The sequence below is a fragment of the Corylus avellana genome, chromosome ca6, assembly GCF_901000735.1.
Source record: "Corylus avellana chromosome ca6, CavTom2PMs-1.0".
Classification (NCBI taxonomy): domain Eukaryota; kingdom Viridiplantae; phylum Streptophyta; class Magnoliopsida; order Fagales; family Betulaceae; genus Corylus; species Corylus avellana.
In genome coordinates, this window is record NC_081546.1 from 27,246,506 (window position 1) to 27,263,919 (window position 17,414).

The following is a 17,414-nucleotide window of genomic DNA, read 5'->3' on the forward strand; positions in this document are numbered from 1 at the left end:
AGTCTCTACTCCCATGGCTGAACAACTGAAAACAAAAATCACCCCCAATGTATCCATTCATTTCCCACCAAACCCACCTCCTTCAAAGTTCAAACACTTCAATCTGACAACACCACCCAGCACTGAGCACACATACCCCCGCTAAAACCCTAAACCAATGGCCATTACGGGCGGTGCCTTCCCAGAGCGTCCACAAATCCATAGACTCCCACAACCCCATTACATCGACGCCGTCCGGTGGCTCCCTCAGCTCTCCGCCTTCGATCGCTTTGCCGTCCTCGCTCTCTCCTCCCCCTCCCCCTCCCCAAATCTACTCCCTCGACCCCCAAACCCTAACCCTAGCCCCACAGTCCTCCTGGGCCCCACCCTCCCGGGTTTCCTCGCTCAGAACCTCCCGGACCCAGACTCACCAGCCCCTCATCGCAGCCGGCACCGTCTCCGGTTCGCTCCACGTCATCTTCGCCAACGCCGTCGACGCCTCGATGGAATCGGAGCTCTCTGTGCCGGAGAAGGACCTCCATGCCGGGCCGGTGTCGTGCGTGGACGTGATGGACGGCGCCGCCGAGTGCGTTAGCGTTGGAGAGGACGGCCGGGTCAATCTGGTGAGCGTTTCGGGCTCCCGGTTGGGTGTCCGGCGGGTTTTTGATAGCGAAGGGTTGGTTTCGTATACGGCGGCGAAATGGGCGTCGCCGACTGAGTTTGTCACCGGTGGGTATGGTTTTGGCCTTCAGTGGTGGGATCAGCGGAGGCCCGGCGGGGCGGTTTCTCAGTTCAAGGCCAACTGGTAAGTAATGCTTGTTTCTTATAGCGTTTCTTTTGTAGAAAGCTTGCTGAGTTAATGTGAATTCGGCAATAGGTGAAACAAACGCTTTATGTAAATTTGACCTTGTATTATAAGATTTGGTGCATGAATCAATAATTCAAGACTCGAAATTGAACTTGTTAAAAATATTGCCTGAATGTGTGGAAGAGCTGATATTTTAGGATGTTGACTGCGCAAAAGATTTTCCAGGTCAGAAGTGTGCTCGTTAACTCGTTGCTCGTATTTGTTTAGGTATTACTAGGCCTGGAAAAACATATTAAGTCGTGTGAACTTCAGATTTGGGTCTGGCGTGGATTGGTTAGTTAATGAAAACTGAAAAGGATGATGAGATAAGTACTGGGATGCTTAATATAATCTGAAAATTTATTGGGCTGAGACTTGACAGGCATTGTTTCGTATGTATCTTACGAAGTGGTCATTGCCTAGTGGTTATTTTTCGTAGGTGGTTAACACTAGGGATATTCACTTTCAAGTTTATGTATCAAATATATGTATTCATGTATTTATGATGGTGTTTTGATTATGTGGGACTTAAGGGTGGAGAAGTTAGGCATGTGTGTGAGTGATTTCGACTTGGCTGTAATTCTGATAGGGTGGTGGTTCTTGCCTTGATGTTTTGGGGTGTAGTAGGGGGTTCTTACTCTTTCTAGTCAGGTGTTGGCGCCTTACCCTTTTAATAAAAAAATTTGATTACTTATAATAAAAAAAAAAAGTGATGGTATTTAAATATTTTTGTATGTGGGGGGATGGATGTGCAGATAAGGATGGGTTGTTTTTGTGTGACGAATTCTTAGTGGCATTAGGCATTTGATTTGGTTAAAACACTTTTTATATATATATATATATATATATATATATATATATATATATATATATATATATATTTGTGTGTTTCAGTGTATATGTGTAAGTTTGTATTCTAAGTCACTTGGTTGAAATGCTTAGAGCATCTCTTCTAACCTTTCACAGGTGATTTTTATAAAAATATATTAAAAAAAAAAAAAAATCATCTGCATTTAAGCACAACCTGCCTGTGTTTAAATTTATTGCTCCACGACTAGAAATGTGTTGAAGGATAAATAATCCATTGACCTTGTGCTTGTTAATTTATCCTTTAGACTGAAAAAAGTGTTCTGTACTATATCAACTGCAGGGCTCAAGGAACAACTTCTGGCATTGTACACTCCATTGACATCCATCCATCAAGAAAACACACTTGTCTGGTAAGATGCCTGCTCCATCATTCTTCATTAGTCTCATCTTTTCTTGTTTTTTTAATGGGGAAGATTTTGTTTTGGGGGCACCTCTCTCATTTTTCCAAAGATCTTTCAGCCTTTCCTTAAAATGTCTTTATATATATGTGTTTCTGTTTACGACACCATGAGATATGTGTCGGGTCACAAATTCTGTAGCTTATTTTAGTCGAAACATGTCAAATATGGTGTGTTCTCTTCTTTCATGTTAACATATGGAGGAAATTATCAACTAATGAGTTACATTTTTAGTCTGGGTATTACTTATCAAAAAATGAGTTACATTTGACATGATCTGGTGTATACAGTATCCATCTCATGTTCTCATTGACCATAGTGATATTACATTTTCAAATGGTTTCCTAGCTTCAAGATCATACTTTAAGGTTCGAATGTGTTAAGTTTAAAGACACTGATCTCCTTCTTAATTGTTTGATTCTTGTATGATTATGTAAAACCTTAGCTAGCTTTATGAGTGAAAATTTAGTTTGTTTGAATCTTATGCTATTATTATTGTGTACTACAGGCAGGAGGTTCTTTAGGTACTGTATTTGCCTGGGATATTAGATGGCAACAACAGCCGATTATTCTTTCTGGTATCGGGACAGGTGCAACTCATTCAGCATGTGAAAGTGAGGTTTGGGAAGTTCAGTATGACCGCTACAGTAAGTCTACAAACATTGGCAACATCTCATCCTCACGGATATTACCTGCTATGATCTGCTCAGAAGATGGGATCCTTGCTGTTGTTGAACAAGGTATGAAGTTCTTGTTGCAACTATTGTTGAGTGACCAATTGATAAAATCCTGTGTTAATTTCATTTGCTAATAGGCGGAATGGTTTTTTATTTTTGGATAAATAGCAATTTTCTTCCAAAACTTGAAGTGGGACTGACTATTTATATTGCACAGATGAAGAACCGATTGAGCTGTTGGCAGAACCTTGTGCAATCAACAGCTTCGACATTGACCGGGAAAACCCCTCAGTAAGTGAAAAATAAACTGATATCGGTCTGAACTTTGTGCAAGTGTAAATCCTGTACACGCTTTAAATCTTATGATGCTTCCATGCTGTGTTGTGCAGGAGGTGATATGCAGTTTGGAATGGGAATCTGTAGTCATCTTAACAAGGCCATAATTTCCAGAAACGGACATGAAGGTTCATATTTAAGATTCTACTCTGTTTCTCTTCCAGAGAGCTCTTATTCAAGGACAAAAGTCGTCCCAATTACTAGTGGATTCATGCCTATAAAGGATGTTTGGAACACTGCCCTGTTTCTTGTATGCATTAAGCATATGTGAATGGATTGTAATGGTTTGTAGTTACCATTTCAGCATATACAGTGTTGAAAGTTTTCGTGTCAGGCATTTGCGGAGCAATATTGGTAGGAAAAAAAAAAAAAACACCTTGACAACTCAAATCCGTTTGCTTGGGCAATCAATTTTCATGATGCTGCCCTAAAATGAGAGATGCTGCATCAACTGCATTTCACTTTTTAACAGATAATGGGCTGAGCTTGTGTTGTAGACTTCCATTTCTATTTATGGCTGAATAGTGATGTGGTTTTTACACATTTATTAAATTGACATATATTCTCGGAGTACATGTATTTTTTATTGACATATTCTTAAAGTACAAAACTTCCACAAGCATTTTTATTAAATTAACATATATTCATACTCGTAAGTTTGTAATTACTATACCAAAGACTTTGATACAATAATGCCCACAAAAAGGACAAAGTTCTTGAAATTGGAATGGAAGAATTTTGTCCGATTCAATTCAACATATTAAAAAAATACACTTAATAATTACATGTTCTAATGAAATACAATGAATTTTATAGTTGGATTGGAGGTCGACGTATTGTTTGAGACTTGTTTGGACGGGTAGACTTTACTACGCTCTCTCTCAAGTTACTGTTCAAATTGACAAATACGAAAGAGCCCCTGCGAGGGCACTCAGTTGGGTCAGTAACTCGTGTAAGTGAAGTTCATAAGGGCTCTCACATTTTCTGCCCATGGGACAACATGAACTCGCATTGTCCTCACCCCGTAAATACCGAGAAAGATTGAGGTCCCCAATCTATCCACGCCTTTATCCACACGAACTCCACCACAAACACCTTCTTCTTCCTTCTGCTGCTCCAGAGAGCTTTTAACGGCAGAAGAATGGCTTTTGCAACCTTAACGGTGTCGTTTCATCTCAAAATTTCTTCCCCATTGCGCCCTCCTCAGTCGACTCGGGCCTCCCACGGCCTCTCGGTCCAACTCGCTCCGTGCAACAAGTGGAGCTCGCTGAGACTCGGTTCCTCGCACAGCTTTTCTGGGTTCTTCGGCTCGGTTCTTTCTCAGAAGCTCTCCACAATCACTCCCCTCCCTCTCAGGCTTCGCTCTCTCACTATCGTCTCCGCCAAAGGCTACAAAATGAAGACCCACAAGGTCTCTCTCTCGGGAGAGTACACAAGACCCATGATTGAATTTGCATTTCCCGAATGAAATTTAGTTCTGGGAGATTACATCCTAAGCAATTATGTGTTGTTTTCACTTTCCTACATGTTATGAGCGTTCAAAATGAGCTTCTTTTTTTTTTTCTTTTTTCTTTTTTTTTTCTGTTTTTAATTATTTGGTGAATTTTTTGTTAATAGGCTTCCGCGAAGCGATTTAGGGTGACGGGTAGAGGAAAAATTGTTCGGAGGAGAGCTGGAAAGCAACATTTGCTGTACAAGAAGAACAACAAGAGGAAATTACGACTCTCCAAACTGGTGCGCTTTCTTCCTACATTATCCCTATTATTGCATATATAGGTGGGTGGTGGGAAGAAGTCTTGAATTAAATTCTTATGCAGGTTTGTTTAAGATGGCTAAATTTGATGTTGGATTGACTTTTTACATGATTTCGTTCTTAAGGTCTATCCATTAATCGTAGCTTATACTGAAGTGTTATTTTTTAGGCATTGATTTGATAGGGCTGCTGGTATGCTTGAATTTTGCCGTATAGGGAAACTGTGTTGGTTAGGGAATGAAATTAGTTCCACTTAGAGTAGAATAGAGAAAAGCCGTGTGGTTTGGTTATAATCGTTGGATCATGTTTGTTTAAATGGAGAACCGGGGTGAGGATGTCAGGGACTTGTAAGAGGCCAAAAAAGAAAGTATGAAAATTGACATAGATGACGCAAGGTGAGTGATTTTTATCACCTTTCCTCTTTTTGAATCTTTAAGAGGGTTAAAAGAACTGAAGCAATGTGTTAAAATAAATAAGACAAAAGGGCTACCAATTTGTTCCCCATCTATAGATATTACAAGAGCGAATTACACGAGTATGCAAGGAAAAGTGATGAAAGATTTTCTAGATTTGTGTGGAGAATCTAATTAGGAGAGGATGCTCTGATTGAGCTACTTCTTTGTATTTCTTGTAGGGAAGATAAATATGCTTTGGAAGCTCATTAAAAACCCACTCTTGATATTCAATTTCAAATCTTTAGGTTTTTGAGAAATTTGAACTATGTAGTAAGTAGTCCCCGAGACCAAACATCTTTCTAGTCTTCTGTTTTCTTAATGAAACTATGTTGAAGAATAAGGAGGAAATAATCCACAGTGTTTGCTTTATATCAAGGGCCTCGTGTCTGTCATTTTTTTTTTTATATCTTCATTCATCATCTGTCAGTTCATTCCAAGATTCGTTGTATTGCTGAATTTACAAAAGATTAAGTTCTTGTTTGGACATCTAAGTTGGGAAAAAATGCAGCACATTTGCTTGACAGAGTACGTCTAATTATTCTCCAATTGCAGTATCATATGGTTTTTGCACTTAAGAGATGAGGGATATTTTTTTGGATGAATGAGAAATTCATTAACCATCAAAGAAGACATACACCCTCTAGCTATCCAACAAATTCATTTAAACCTCTTCATTTTTTCTGCTTCTCAGAAACCCACTTTTGGACATAATTCTTGATCTAACTTCCCGGCAAATTCGATGGAGGATTTGCTCCTCTGTATGCAACTGATTCTAAGAGATGAGGGATTGCCTCTTATTTTATTATCTTCTTGTGTTTTTTTATCTGTTCTGTTTGCCGCCTCTTGTGTGGAGTTTCTTTGATGGTATGGGCTTTGTTCGGTAACCTCTTCAGAAGTTGGCATGTTAAGTTCTTCAATCCTGAAGCTTTAAGCCTTTAATAGAGAGAGAAATGTTACGCTTTGTAAAGGAGTAGAGTGAAGAATTTTATCTTGTAGACCAAAGGAAAATTTATTGTCATATTGAGTGCATTTCTACCTTGGTTCTTGTCATATTGTCCTTTCCTTTCATTTTTTTCATTCGTTGTTCAAGAAATTATAAAAAGGTAGGGGTCCAGGGGCCATTGTCTGGTGCAATGGTAAAGTCTTGAAAGTCACCACTTCATGTTAAAAAATAAATTGCTGAATTTTAAGATTTTATCAAGCCACCCCTCCTATGATCTTACTTATGGGGGACCAACACTAGAGTGAAATACTGAAGCTTTTAGATGAACATCTCAGATTAAAATATGTGGGTAAGAGTAGCTAGGACATATTCCTTGTGTTTAACATTCCATTTCCACTCTCAGAGCTGGTTTCTGACATGGATACTCACTGCAAAGGTTTAGTACTGGAGTAAAATTCTTTTTGATGGAGAACTTGCATAAATGCCTTAATCTACCAAGAATGGATCTCAATATTGAATGAAATGGCTTTGTTTTGAATGACTTGAAAACTGTTAGACTTACTAGTAATTATGTGCCTTTTCTTTTGCAAGCAAGTAGTGTTATTCTTATATCTATCAGATTTAGTATTTGAAAATTGCTTTGTTTACACTTTGATTTATTGTCATGCACAGCACCCTGTCCACCGGAGTGACTATGACAATGTGATTGGTTGCTTGCCATATCTGAAAGTAAATAGAAATGCAAAGTAGACATGATGTTTACATTTTATGAGGGAGGCCCATCTGTTCTGTAACATGTTGATTACTCACATTTATGTAAAAGACAAGTGCTTTGATTGTATCCTCTCAAGCAAGTTTAGTGCAGTTGGTTTTCCGTAACCTGGAATTTTTATCTTGTTATTATCATATCAAAACTTCCCTACCCTTTTTTTGACCATTACCACTTGCAGTATTTGTAACTTGAATTTGCTAGAGAATGGTGGTTCCTTTTATTGCATTCAAATGCTGGTTGGCAAATGTAGCTGAAAAATAGCTTGTATACATTTAGCCAAGTTACTTTGATCCTGTATCACTTTTTGCAAGCAAAATACAGAAATGTTTTGATGCAATCATGTATTCTACACATGATGGGATAATGCCAAGTGAAACGAATTAATGAAAATTTATATGATTTGCTTTGAAATTGGCAACATTGATAATGGCCGTTGATATATTATTAGGATCAACAGAGTTACCTCGAGCAACTATCCAGGCAACTTTAGTAGGTGTGTAGCTCACTTGCCCCTATTGTATAGATAATTGCACCCGATTCTGGTCCGTGAAGAAGAGCCAACTGAAATATTGTATTCATTTAGTAAAAGTACAGTTTAATCTTTAAATCTGCATTTTTAAAAATATACCTCGTTACCTGCAAATTTATCATTTTCAAACCACAATTTTTTTAGAAAAAGTATGCTAAAATGAGATTGTTTTTTTGCAATTTTTTTAAAAACACATTAATAGCATGCAAAATTGCGAGGCAAAGGAATTCTAAAGCGGATATCTAAATAGCCACTTGGACTCTTTTAAGTATTCTAGATTGTATTCCTGATGTTATTTTGATGGAACAGTCAATTCTATCATGTCATGTCCTTTTTCTCAAAAAAAAAAAAATTGCAGCACGACAACTGGGCATAATCCGTGCAAATAGATCTATTCTGGTCTTGAACATAGTAGGCCTAGTAATTAGTAAAGCAACTCTCTGTGATACAGGGGACAGATATGACCATTTTCTAAAGTGTTAAAATACTTCAATCAAGATTACAGAAACTTTCTTCAATCTGCATAATAGAGTAAGTGCGTCGGTCTGGCTCTGCCTAAGAGCATTTTCAGCAGCTTCCTCGTCATTTTTTCTATATTTAAAGATTCAAACTACTTTTTGCTTCCTTATGTTAAAATACACCCCAATAGCTTCCTTTAATCATTCCCTATATCATTAAAATATTTATTTTTTTAATTATATTATATATATGAGAGGAGAGAGGAGAGAGAATTGTAAGAAGAGAGAGGAGAGAGGAGAGTGTAAAGAAGAGAGAGAAATGTTTTTTTTGAATTTAATAATCATAAGGATCGCAATAGTAGAATCCTATACTTTAGGTTCTATTGTAGCGATCCTCATGGTTGAGGCTCATTTAGGGAATCTGCTGTGGGACTTTTTTTGTGATTTTTTGGACATATTCCTTACACATAGGGAACAGACTCCCTTATAAGGAGTCTGCTGGGAATGCTCTAAAGAAAAGGGAAGATAACTTTACTATACATGGTTTCTGAATTTGCTCAGAATTATACTTTTGACAATTTTTTTTTTTTTAATAATTCTTTCATATTGAATTAATCTTTTGAGTCCAAAGATATTTGATAACTCAAAATTTTTTCTTTTCGATTCGAATGGGGAAAAAGGGAAAGAAAAAACAAATTATAAAAGAGGGTCTTTGCACCACTCATAATCCTAAGAGAAGAAAGGAAAGGAGAATTATCGATAAAACTTTTAAATACTAAGTGGAAAGTAGTCCATTTAACAATCTAGTGTGTTCGGGAGTTAACACATCTATAGACTTTAAAAGCGGTCCAAAAGGAAAAGATGAAATGCTTCTTATGAAAGTCAGCAAAACAGAAAAGCAACCATGGAGCAAAGCTGGCTGGATACCAAAAAGAGTTGCAAAGGTTTCACCAAAAAGAGGCTTCTGAAGGCAACACTGAATAATGGTTGCTTAGGACAGCCGAGGCAACACTGAAGAGAGGATGAATCGTCACATCAAAATTAATCTTTAAAGACTCAATGAGAGGGGGGACGCTCGGTGGTGGTATAGTTTTGGTAAAGTTTTTTGATATCACATTGTAACCTAAAATTGAATCTCAAAATCACCTGGACTGAGGTTTTGGGGGGGATGGAACTATTGTGTGATACATACACCAAACACTAGTGAGCCATATGTGACAAACAAAACTCTTGTTGCCGCCGTATAAACTGCTTTTTTAAAAGTCCTCTTCCTTGGTGAGCATAGGAGCTATTGGACCGGATTTTTTTTGTTGGCTTTTTTGTATTTTTATTGTTTTTATTAACACTGTCAATTGTATATGGAGCTTGTTGGGTTGCTTTCACACCCTTATGTTACTAATAATAATAAAATAAAAAACACAAGTGAGCCACAAGTTTTTTGTCTTTGCTTTTTTCTTTAAAGATAAGCAAATATACAACAAGTTACACAGGTTGATGACCGTTGATCCTTTCACTGTCAAGGATTAATCTAAGAAGAGGGAAATACAAGTGGTAACAAAGAACTAAGTTGTGAGCGTCAAGATTAGCCCATCTATGAATTTTGGGTGCTGACCAACTCTAGAAGGAAGTTAACACTCTGATGATATTTGACACTAATAATACGATCTTCCAGTCAAATATTAAAGGAGGGCAAGAATCACGGTCAAGGAATCATCTTCCAAAATGACTTAGTTGATTTTGAGGCCACAAGCTATATATGGAGACAGCTAGCAGTAGAATGCTGAGGCTTCTCCCATGTTTGGGTTGGGGCAAACCCTGGTGCTACAAACAACTACACAAGTAGAAAAATTATCTCTAATTGCAATATCAAAACTCAATTTGATTATTTAATGAGGGAACCATGGAGGACTAAAATGGTGAAACGCATAATTCCAAGCTTTGAGGCGTTTATAATAAGTTTCAAATATGACAGTAACTTTAAAATTCACCGATATATAAAGATTTAGTAATGATCAGCCTCATTCTAACGTTACTCTTAAACTAAATTGAGGTGTGAGTTGGCATAAATATATCTTTTTACTCCAACTTTTCCGGATTGAAGGCCAAAACAAATGTAAATAATAAATAATTACGTTCACATGTCAAGGTCTATTGAGGTCCAATAGTAAAGTGGAGTGTAGAGTCGTAATAAATAATAAAAGTTACCTAAAACAGAGATGAAGTTGTGGAAAGCGACTTCATGCAAAGATCTTCTTTACTTGAAAAAGGCAACAGCAAAAGGAAAAGGAAAAGACAGATTGTTTTTTACTCTTGATTGACGCCCAAGTTCCGTGTAGCGGTTGAGGCATCATGTCAACCCCTCTAAAGTCCTCTTTTGCGGCAGAGTTTTACATCACTTCTTTACCCTCTTTGCCCTTTCCAGCAGTTTTTACCAAACCAAAATCTCAACATTTGTCTTTTTCTAATAATTCCGTAAATAATTGTAAAAGTTTTTTTATAAAGTTCACCCGTCCGAAATACTCGGCAAAATTTTATATCAAGATCAAAATCTCAACAATTGTCTTTTTCTAATAATTTCGTAAATAATTTTTTATAAAGTTCACTTGTCCGAAATATTCGGATAACCCGAGCACGAGTTTTTGACAGGTGGGTGAATTGAAAACCTCTCACAATCAATCATAATCCTTACTAACAAAAGGTGAAATATAAAATATCCAAAATGTATGAGGGGTATGATTTTTTGGGGGAGTGATTGGTGAAAGGTTGATTCCATTTCCTCCAACTCTATCTATTAGTTTCCTAGGCAGATTTTTGTATCAATATCTCTGCAACAACAAGTGGAAAGGGCTATTGCTTTATTTGCTTTTGTTTTCCTTCACTCATTTATTTTTTTTCTTCAAATCCATTCTCTTTTTTTTTTATTTTGTTTTGAGGGGAATAAGGAAAAATAAAGATGCTGTAGAGTATCACCTTTCAAATAAAAGAGACTTCACTTTATATAATAGTGACAAGTTATTAGTGTTCATTTTGAATAGAAGAAAAACATAATAATTGCAATCAAAAGGAAGATAATGTCTACCCTTAAAAAAATAAAAAATATAAGATAAAATAATAAATAATTAAATAAAAGACATAAATTTTCTCTAAGACAGTTGAAAAAAATATCATCCAACCCATTTAAAATAGTGTCAAGTGTCTAAAAATATTTAAAACGTTAGTAAATCCCTTGAGGAATGTTATAATACAACAACAAGATTAGGCTAAATCATGTATTAAATCTCTTGTCAATTATGCATTAACCATTTTGGATAAGTGTTTTCTTGGCTTTAAAAAGAAAGAAACAATTGATAAATTGCTCATTATAGTTGGACCTTATAAGAAATAAATCCTTATGATTTCATAATTAATTTATAAATTCTTATGATATGTCTCTTATAATAAAATAATCTATCAGTACAAATTCTGACCATCTTTTTGACAAAATTCTCATGAATTAGCCTATAAAAAAAAAGCCCACAGTAACAACCTACACTAGCCCTCGCCTCAGATATCGCTACCACCCAATTTCAACGGTCCACGCGCCGACTAGAGAGACTACTGCATGACAAGCTACCGTAGGATCTTCGGCCACGTGTCAGACCAGATCAACAACCGCCGTCATTTATAGACAAGCCTGGGCCCACATATATATCCATTAAATTCATACGTGTCTGCCAGCGCATGCTTACAGAACCCCGACTCAAATGACGAAACTAGCCCATTCTCAACCGTACATAATGGTCGCAATCATATAACAAACAAAGGTCATTTCGGTCATAAAGTCCCGCGCTTTCAAAACGACACGTGCTCGCCGTCCCTCGAACACCGTTAAAGCCTTGCCAAACTTTGTCTTCTAGGGTTTTCAGAATCTTCAGGATCAAAAAGCTCGTTGTTTTCAAGGGGTTTCGTTGTAATTTGGTTTCTCGGGAATTTGGATTCCTTTCGATTTCGTTTTCGTACGCTTGGGGAAAGTGGATGGTGCAGTTGATGAGATCCGCGAATATCAGGCAGGAGCCTGAAACGACGTCATCGTCGTCGTCGTCGTCATGCCGTGACAAGCTTCCGGTGAAGTTGGAGATCGAGGACTCGCTGGAGGAAGAGCACGGGTCGCTCAATAAGCGCTCGAGGCCTTCTCAGGCGTTTCAAGAGGTACGGAATCGATTTTGGTTTGTTTGGTTTTCAAGAAAATGTGGGGAGGGGTGAGGAAATGATGAAACTTTGGATTTTTAATCATTTCACACCTGATGAAAACATCGAATTATTTGAAAACGAGCCTTATTTTAATTTGTATTGAGTGAATTTTTTTAATCTTAATTTTCCGAACTGCATAAAATATGAATAATTCAAAAGTGAATTTCCTTTTTTTTTTAGTCTCGTTTTTATTGGCAATCAAAAGGCGGATTAGGGTGTGTTTATTTGTTTCTTTTATATTGCTATGAGAAAAGATAGTTCTGAGTTTGTGTATTAGTTTTGTATTTGATTATCGATAGGGTTGCTGATTCAATGTGATTTGTTTACAAGAATAATTCTTTCTGAGAGTACATGACAGCTCCATTCTAAGAGCATATATTGATTCCTTGGAGATCGCGTTTGGGGTATTTGTGTATTAGTTTATAAAGGTTAAAATTTTGATTCGTTTTTAATTTATATTAATGCTGCTGAAAATTTTGATCATGTTGCATTGAATAACAGACATATATAACTTGATCTTGCTGAAATTTTTTAAAATATTTATTATGGTTTTGTGTTTTAGTGAGGAAAAAAGATCTCTTTCAGGTACTTAGGTATGGTTAAGATTCGTTACTAGATCTATTTTTGGAGGGATTGGGTACAATATAGACATAGAGCTTCTTGCATTTCTTTTGGTTGTAATTTGGATTTTTTTGGTATTTGGATTATAATTATTTTTGGTTACTTAGACTTGTTTAGATTAATACCTATAGTGGGATTTGGGTTTCCTGAAAATTTTATGAGGCTTCATTGCTCTCCATAGTAATTGGATTCTTTTATTTGTTTGTTCTGCACGGGCTTGTTGACTAATCAGCAATGGAGTTCCGGAAATAATGCGTTCCCTATCCCTCCTTCACAATACAACCCGCTTGACGAGCCTAGCCCTTTGGGTTTACGTCTGAGGAAGAGCCCATCGCTGTTAGAACTAATTCAAATGAAGCTTTCTCAAGGGAGTGCTTCTAGTACAGGAGATGAGCAGAGTGAAGACTTTAGCGGAGTAGCTAAAAAGGAAATTAAGGGCACTGCTCTATCAGGTCCTGCTGACAAGCTAAAGGCTTCAAATTTTCCAGCTTCACTTCTGAGGATTGGGAGTTGGGAGGTATCTTCACTTAATTTTCTTCTTTTTTTTTTTTTCCTTTTCTTTTAATTTTATATATATATATATATATATATATATATATATATATATATATATAAAGAATGAAAAGGAAGAAAGGGAAGGAAAAAATCTTTAAAATTTTTCTGATACTGACATTCTGAGATTATAAAAATTTTATGACATATGTGACATATAACACTAAATTTTGCAGTATAAATCAAGATACGAAGGTGATTTAGTGGCAAAGTGTTACTTTGCCAAGCATAAGCTTGTTTGGGAAGTTCTTGAAGGTGGTCTAAAGAGTAAAATAGAAATCCAGTGGTCAGATATTATGGCTCTGAAGGCACATTGTCCTGAAAATGGACCTAGTTCATTTAATGTCGTGGTACGTATGACCTTATGCTTTCTCTGTGTGTGTGTGTGTGTGTGTGTATGTAGCCTATATATAGGTGGTTTGAATGTTCATTAAGGTGCTAAAGTGTGCATGTGTATAAATGGTTAGCTAAGACACCTGTGATCTCTTGTGCAGCTGGCTAGACAGCCCCTTTTCTTCAGGGAGACCAACCCTCAGCCTAGAAAGCATACCTTATGGCAGGCAGCGGCAGATTTTACGGATGGGCAGGCTAGCATACAAAGGTAATAGTACGGATTTCTTTCATATTCTCTCTTTATATTTTTTTTTGATAAGTAAGACTTAGCTAGAAAGTCTTCCGAGGACTTAGGTTGTTCCAGGAAGCTTATAGTTTGCTGGATGATGTTCCAATCTATTTCCATACTTTTTCCAATATGGCACGAAGAATTTGCCATGGCACTACACTGTTATCAGGTTCTGTATGTATATCTCCTGCTTAGCTTTCAGGTAGTGCAGCCCTGGCTGCATGCAACTAATTTTTTTTTAGAAATTTCTTTTCTTCAGCCCATGGCATAGTACATGTTGCAATCTTGGTGTTTTTCCTAACTCTTTGTGCATATCTGAAGTATTTCTTTTGCTTTATGCCAAAAACAAGAGGAAGCGTTTATAGTAAAAGCCATTTGTTCCAGTTGCACATTTGCAGTTTCATTTCTTTAGAGAACATATATGTTCATTATGATGCATATAGAACTCTTAAAAGTTACCTGTCTCATTGAAAGTCCCTTTTTTAATATATCAGATTCTACATTTTATCATTTGTGGCATGACAACCTTATGCATGAATCTTCAACCCTTCTATTTAAAGATGCAATTATGTGTTTGGGTATTCAGTTTGTGAGACTTTAGTTTGATGGTTAATTTTGATGTTATTGTTTTGTAGGCAACATTTTCTGCAATGCCCACAAGGGTTGTTAACCAAGCATTTTGAAAAGCTTATCCAGTGTGATATGCGCCTCAACTTCTTAAGCCAACAGCCAGAGATAGTTTTGGATTCACCATACTTTGAACAGCGGTCTTCTGTATTTGAAGACACTGAAGAATCTAAAGACCATAGTTTTGATCAAGTGGATAGTCGTAGGGCATCTGTGTCTGGTTTCCAGGATGTAGCTTCACCAACTGCCACACAGTCATCTTCATTGAAGATTGAGCAAAAACAGGATTCTGCTGGTTTGCTGTCGGAAAATCGTTTACGAGAGGCTCCTTCCCCCAGTTCAGGTACAATGGCAAGCTTGAGCGTTGTTTTGAGCATGCTGATTGATAGCTTTTTACTGTTTTTTTTTTTTTTTTCCTTCTGCAATTTAGCTGTGGGCATTATCAGATCATGGCATGATTTTGAACAGCAATAGATTTTTCTGCTGCTTTTGATGCACTGTGGTGGGAAAGTTTTTTGGTCTCAACCTTGTGGTAATCGATAATGCTTCTTACGATGATTCTGATGTCTTAAATATTTATTGAAGTTACAATCTTAAGTTATCATAGAGCTTAGGAAATTGATACACTGATACTGAATAAATTCGAACTACCAGGGCTTGTCAAACAGTTCACATGTTTAAACTTTAATGTCTAATCATTTCAACTATGTTTCAAACTTGAGAACTGTTTGTAGCGGAAAGGCCTTTGGTTCTCCTTTTAATCCTGTTGATGTTTCTGGATACTAGACTTTTTCTTAGCCCGAGGATTTTTGCACTAAAAAAATTTCATACCTTGAGAAGGATATTTGGTATTATTATGGACTACAAGTAATACTGATTACATAGTCTGCCTCATGTCGTCCATTCGTTAATTGATTAACTTTCTCATGTTAGTGATGGACACTCGTGCAATTGAAGGTAATTCTGAAGCTGTTGATTCTGCGGGTTCAAGAAACTGGAACCAGATAAAATTGGGTGGGCTCCATCCATCCATGTCAATGAGTGATCTAGTGAACCATATTGGACTTTGTATTTCAGAACAGATGACTTCCGGTAATCTGCCCGCCGCCGATGAAGAAGGTTCAGGATACCCAGGCATACTTGAGGACATTGCTCAGTACCTGCTCAATGACAATCAATTTGCCGCTGCTTCTGATGAGAAATCCCTCATGTCAAGGGTCAATTCTCTCTGCTGCCTTTTGCAGAAGGACAATACCACAGTTCAGAGTTCACCGGATAACGGGGAAAGTTGTGCGGAGGGACCTGACGGTGGAACGGGCGTTCAAGTTAAGCACAACTCGGAACAAATACATGATAATAAATATAGAGCTGACTTGAAAGTTTCTGACCAGGATACAAGGGATGTATCTGGGAGCAAGCAGGTATCAGCTATGTCAAGGAAAGACTCATTTGGGGACCTCCTGCTTCATCTCCCTCGAATTGCATCCCTCCCAAAGTTCTTGTTTAATATTTCAGAAGAAGATGGTGAGAGTCCATCTAGATAGTTCTCTTGTTTATTATTCCATAATTGCAAGAATCAGACTAGATCGCAATTTCTCTGTCTCTCTCTCTTGCATTGAATACTTACTGTCTGTTGAATATAATCTGATGTCTCCAATGAAGCGATCGTCTTTTACTTGAACCTGGGGAGTCATGGGATTCGGAAATTTGTTTTGATGAAGAATCCTGTTTAAGACCCATGTACAAATCTTTGTATTAGTTGTTGAAGCTCCTTTTGTTACATGCCTTCTTTATGTTCTATGAAGAGCGTGCTCTATTATCTACTTGTAGTAGTTGTACAATTCTTGCAAACGATCAGTTTATTTTATGGTTCTTTGGTGATTTTCCAGTGGTTTAACATGTTTTCCGACAATTCGACTTTCTTGTTTGAATAAGGAGTATCTAAAAAGAGATAGGCTAGAATCTAATAAAACTCTCACATTTTGTCCATCAAAATCCTAGGTGGTAAAGTGCCCTGTGCCATCAACTTAGGGCATGTGCCTTTTGCCGCCTAGGATTTTGATGAGCAAAAATGCAAAATGTGGAGGTTTATTAAATTTTAGCATTTCTCATTTAAAAAACGTAATACGACAGGTTCATGTCATGCAGTGCTTCAAAGTCAACACTGCTTAGTATTATTAGGTTTTTAATACTATTTGTAATGATGCAGCAAAAGTATTAGCTACATTTGCGCTAATTTCCATAAAGACTAATTAAGTTATAATTGAACTTTTTAAAATTAGGCAACCTTTTGCTGTTCACACCCATACTCACCAAATTTTCAGAAGACTCAAATTTTTAAAATTCTCATATTTTTATAAATATGATTTATTTTTTAATATAATTGTATTGACCATTACTAAGCCTCTACCAATCAAATATCGTGTTAAATCACAGGTACCAAAAACGAGTTGCACGGAACATCTTTAGATAATTTTTTTAAAACTCTTTAAGTTAACTCTGCCCACAAACATTATTCTCTTAGACCCTTCTAACCTCCTCGGAAAGTATCTTGGAGGGTGATTGATTTGATGGGTTATGTGGAGCCTGATGTTTATGGCATCGTTTGATAAACGATTTTGCCTGTATTTGGCTCTACATTATTCATCACACTTTTTTATTTTTTTAATATTCTCTTACTTTTTACATCATATCAATTAATTTTTATTATTATTCAAATAAAAAAATCACTACAAAACAAAAATT

The 17,414-nt window shown here is 36.8% G+C and overlaps 3 protein-coding genes across 4 annotated transcripts; all 3 read left to right on the forward strand.

The window, feature by feature from the left end:
- Window positions 1-3,680, forward strand: LOC132184483 (nuclear pore complex protein NUP43). The gene is given in 6 exon segments (XM_059598130.1): window positions 1-298; window positions 300-784; window positions 1,977-2,046; window positions 2,603-2,834; window positions 2,989-3,062; window positions 3,161-3,680. Coding segments are annotated over 6 exon segments (1,056 nt in total). The 5' UTR covers window positions 1-157; the 3' UTR covers window positions 3,215-3,680.
- A 449-nt stretch (window positions 3,681-4,129) lies between these two features.
- LOC132185853 (large ribosomal subunit protein bL35c) lies at window positions 4,130-7,367 on the forward strand. Its single transcript, XM_059599653.1, has 3 exons — window positions 4,130-4,518; window positions 4,725-4,841; window positions 6,931-7,367. The coding sequence occupies exons 1-3, from the start codon at window positions 4,249-4,251 to the stop codon at window positions 7,006-7,008; spliced, it is 465 nt and encodes a 154-aa protein (XP_059455636.1). The 5' UTR covers window positions 4,130-4,248; the 3' UTR covers window positions 7,009-7,367.
- Window positions 7,368-11,882: 4,515 nt separating this feature from the next.
- On the forward strand, window positions 11,883-16,566 carry LOC132184672 (uncharacterized). Of its 2 annotated transcripts, none has more exons than XM_059598391.1 (6): window positions 11,883-12,205; window positions 13,101-13,385; window positions 13,597-13,770; window positions 13,915-14,021; window positions 14,678-15,012; window positions 15,603-16,566. In XM_059598391.1, the coding sequence occupies exons 1-6, from the start codon at window positions 12,032-12,034 to the stop codon at window positions 16,211-16,213; spliced, it is 1,686 nt and encodes a 561-aa protein (XP_059454374.1). In that variant the 5' UTR covers window positions 11,883-12,031; the 3' UTR covers window positions 16,214-16,566. The 2 variants fall into 2 exon arrangements, with proteins under 2 accessions (XP_059454374.1, XP_059454375.1); XM_059598392.1 differs by having other exon boundaries at window positions 15,627-16,566.
- The last annotated feature ends 848 nt before the right edge of the window (window positions 16,567-17,414 follow it).

Excerpts from the sequence above, each read along its gene's own strand:
- LOC132185853 (XM_059599653.1), top strand. The coding sequence starts at position 4,249 with ATGGCTTTTGCAACCTTAACGGTGTCGTTTCATCTCAAAATTTCTTCC. Across the intron at positions 4,519-4,724 it reads ACAAAATGAAGACCCACAAG|GCTTCCGCGAAGCGATTTAG; the intron begins GTCTCTCTCTCG and ends TTTTGTTAATAG. Across the intron at positions 4,842-6,930 it reads AATTACGACTCTCCAAACTG|CACCCTGTCCACCGGAGTGA; the intron begins GTGCGCTTTCTT and ends TGTCATGCACAG.
- LOC132184672 (XM_059598391.1), top strand. The coding sequence starts at position 12,032 with ATGGTGCAGTTGATGAGATCCGCGAATATCAGGCAGGAGCCTGAAACG. Across the intron at positions 12,206-13,100 it reads CTTCTCAGGCGTTTCAAGAG|CAATGGAGTTCCGGAAATAA; the intron begins GTACGGAATCGA and ends TTGACTAATCAG. Across the intron at positions 14,022-14,677 it reads GGGCAGGCTAGCATACAAAG|GCAACATTTTCTGCAATGCC; the intron begins GTAATAGTACGG and ends ATTGTTTTGTAG.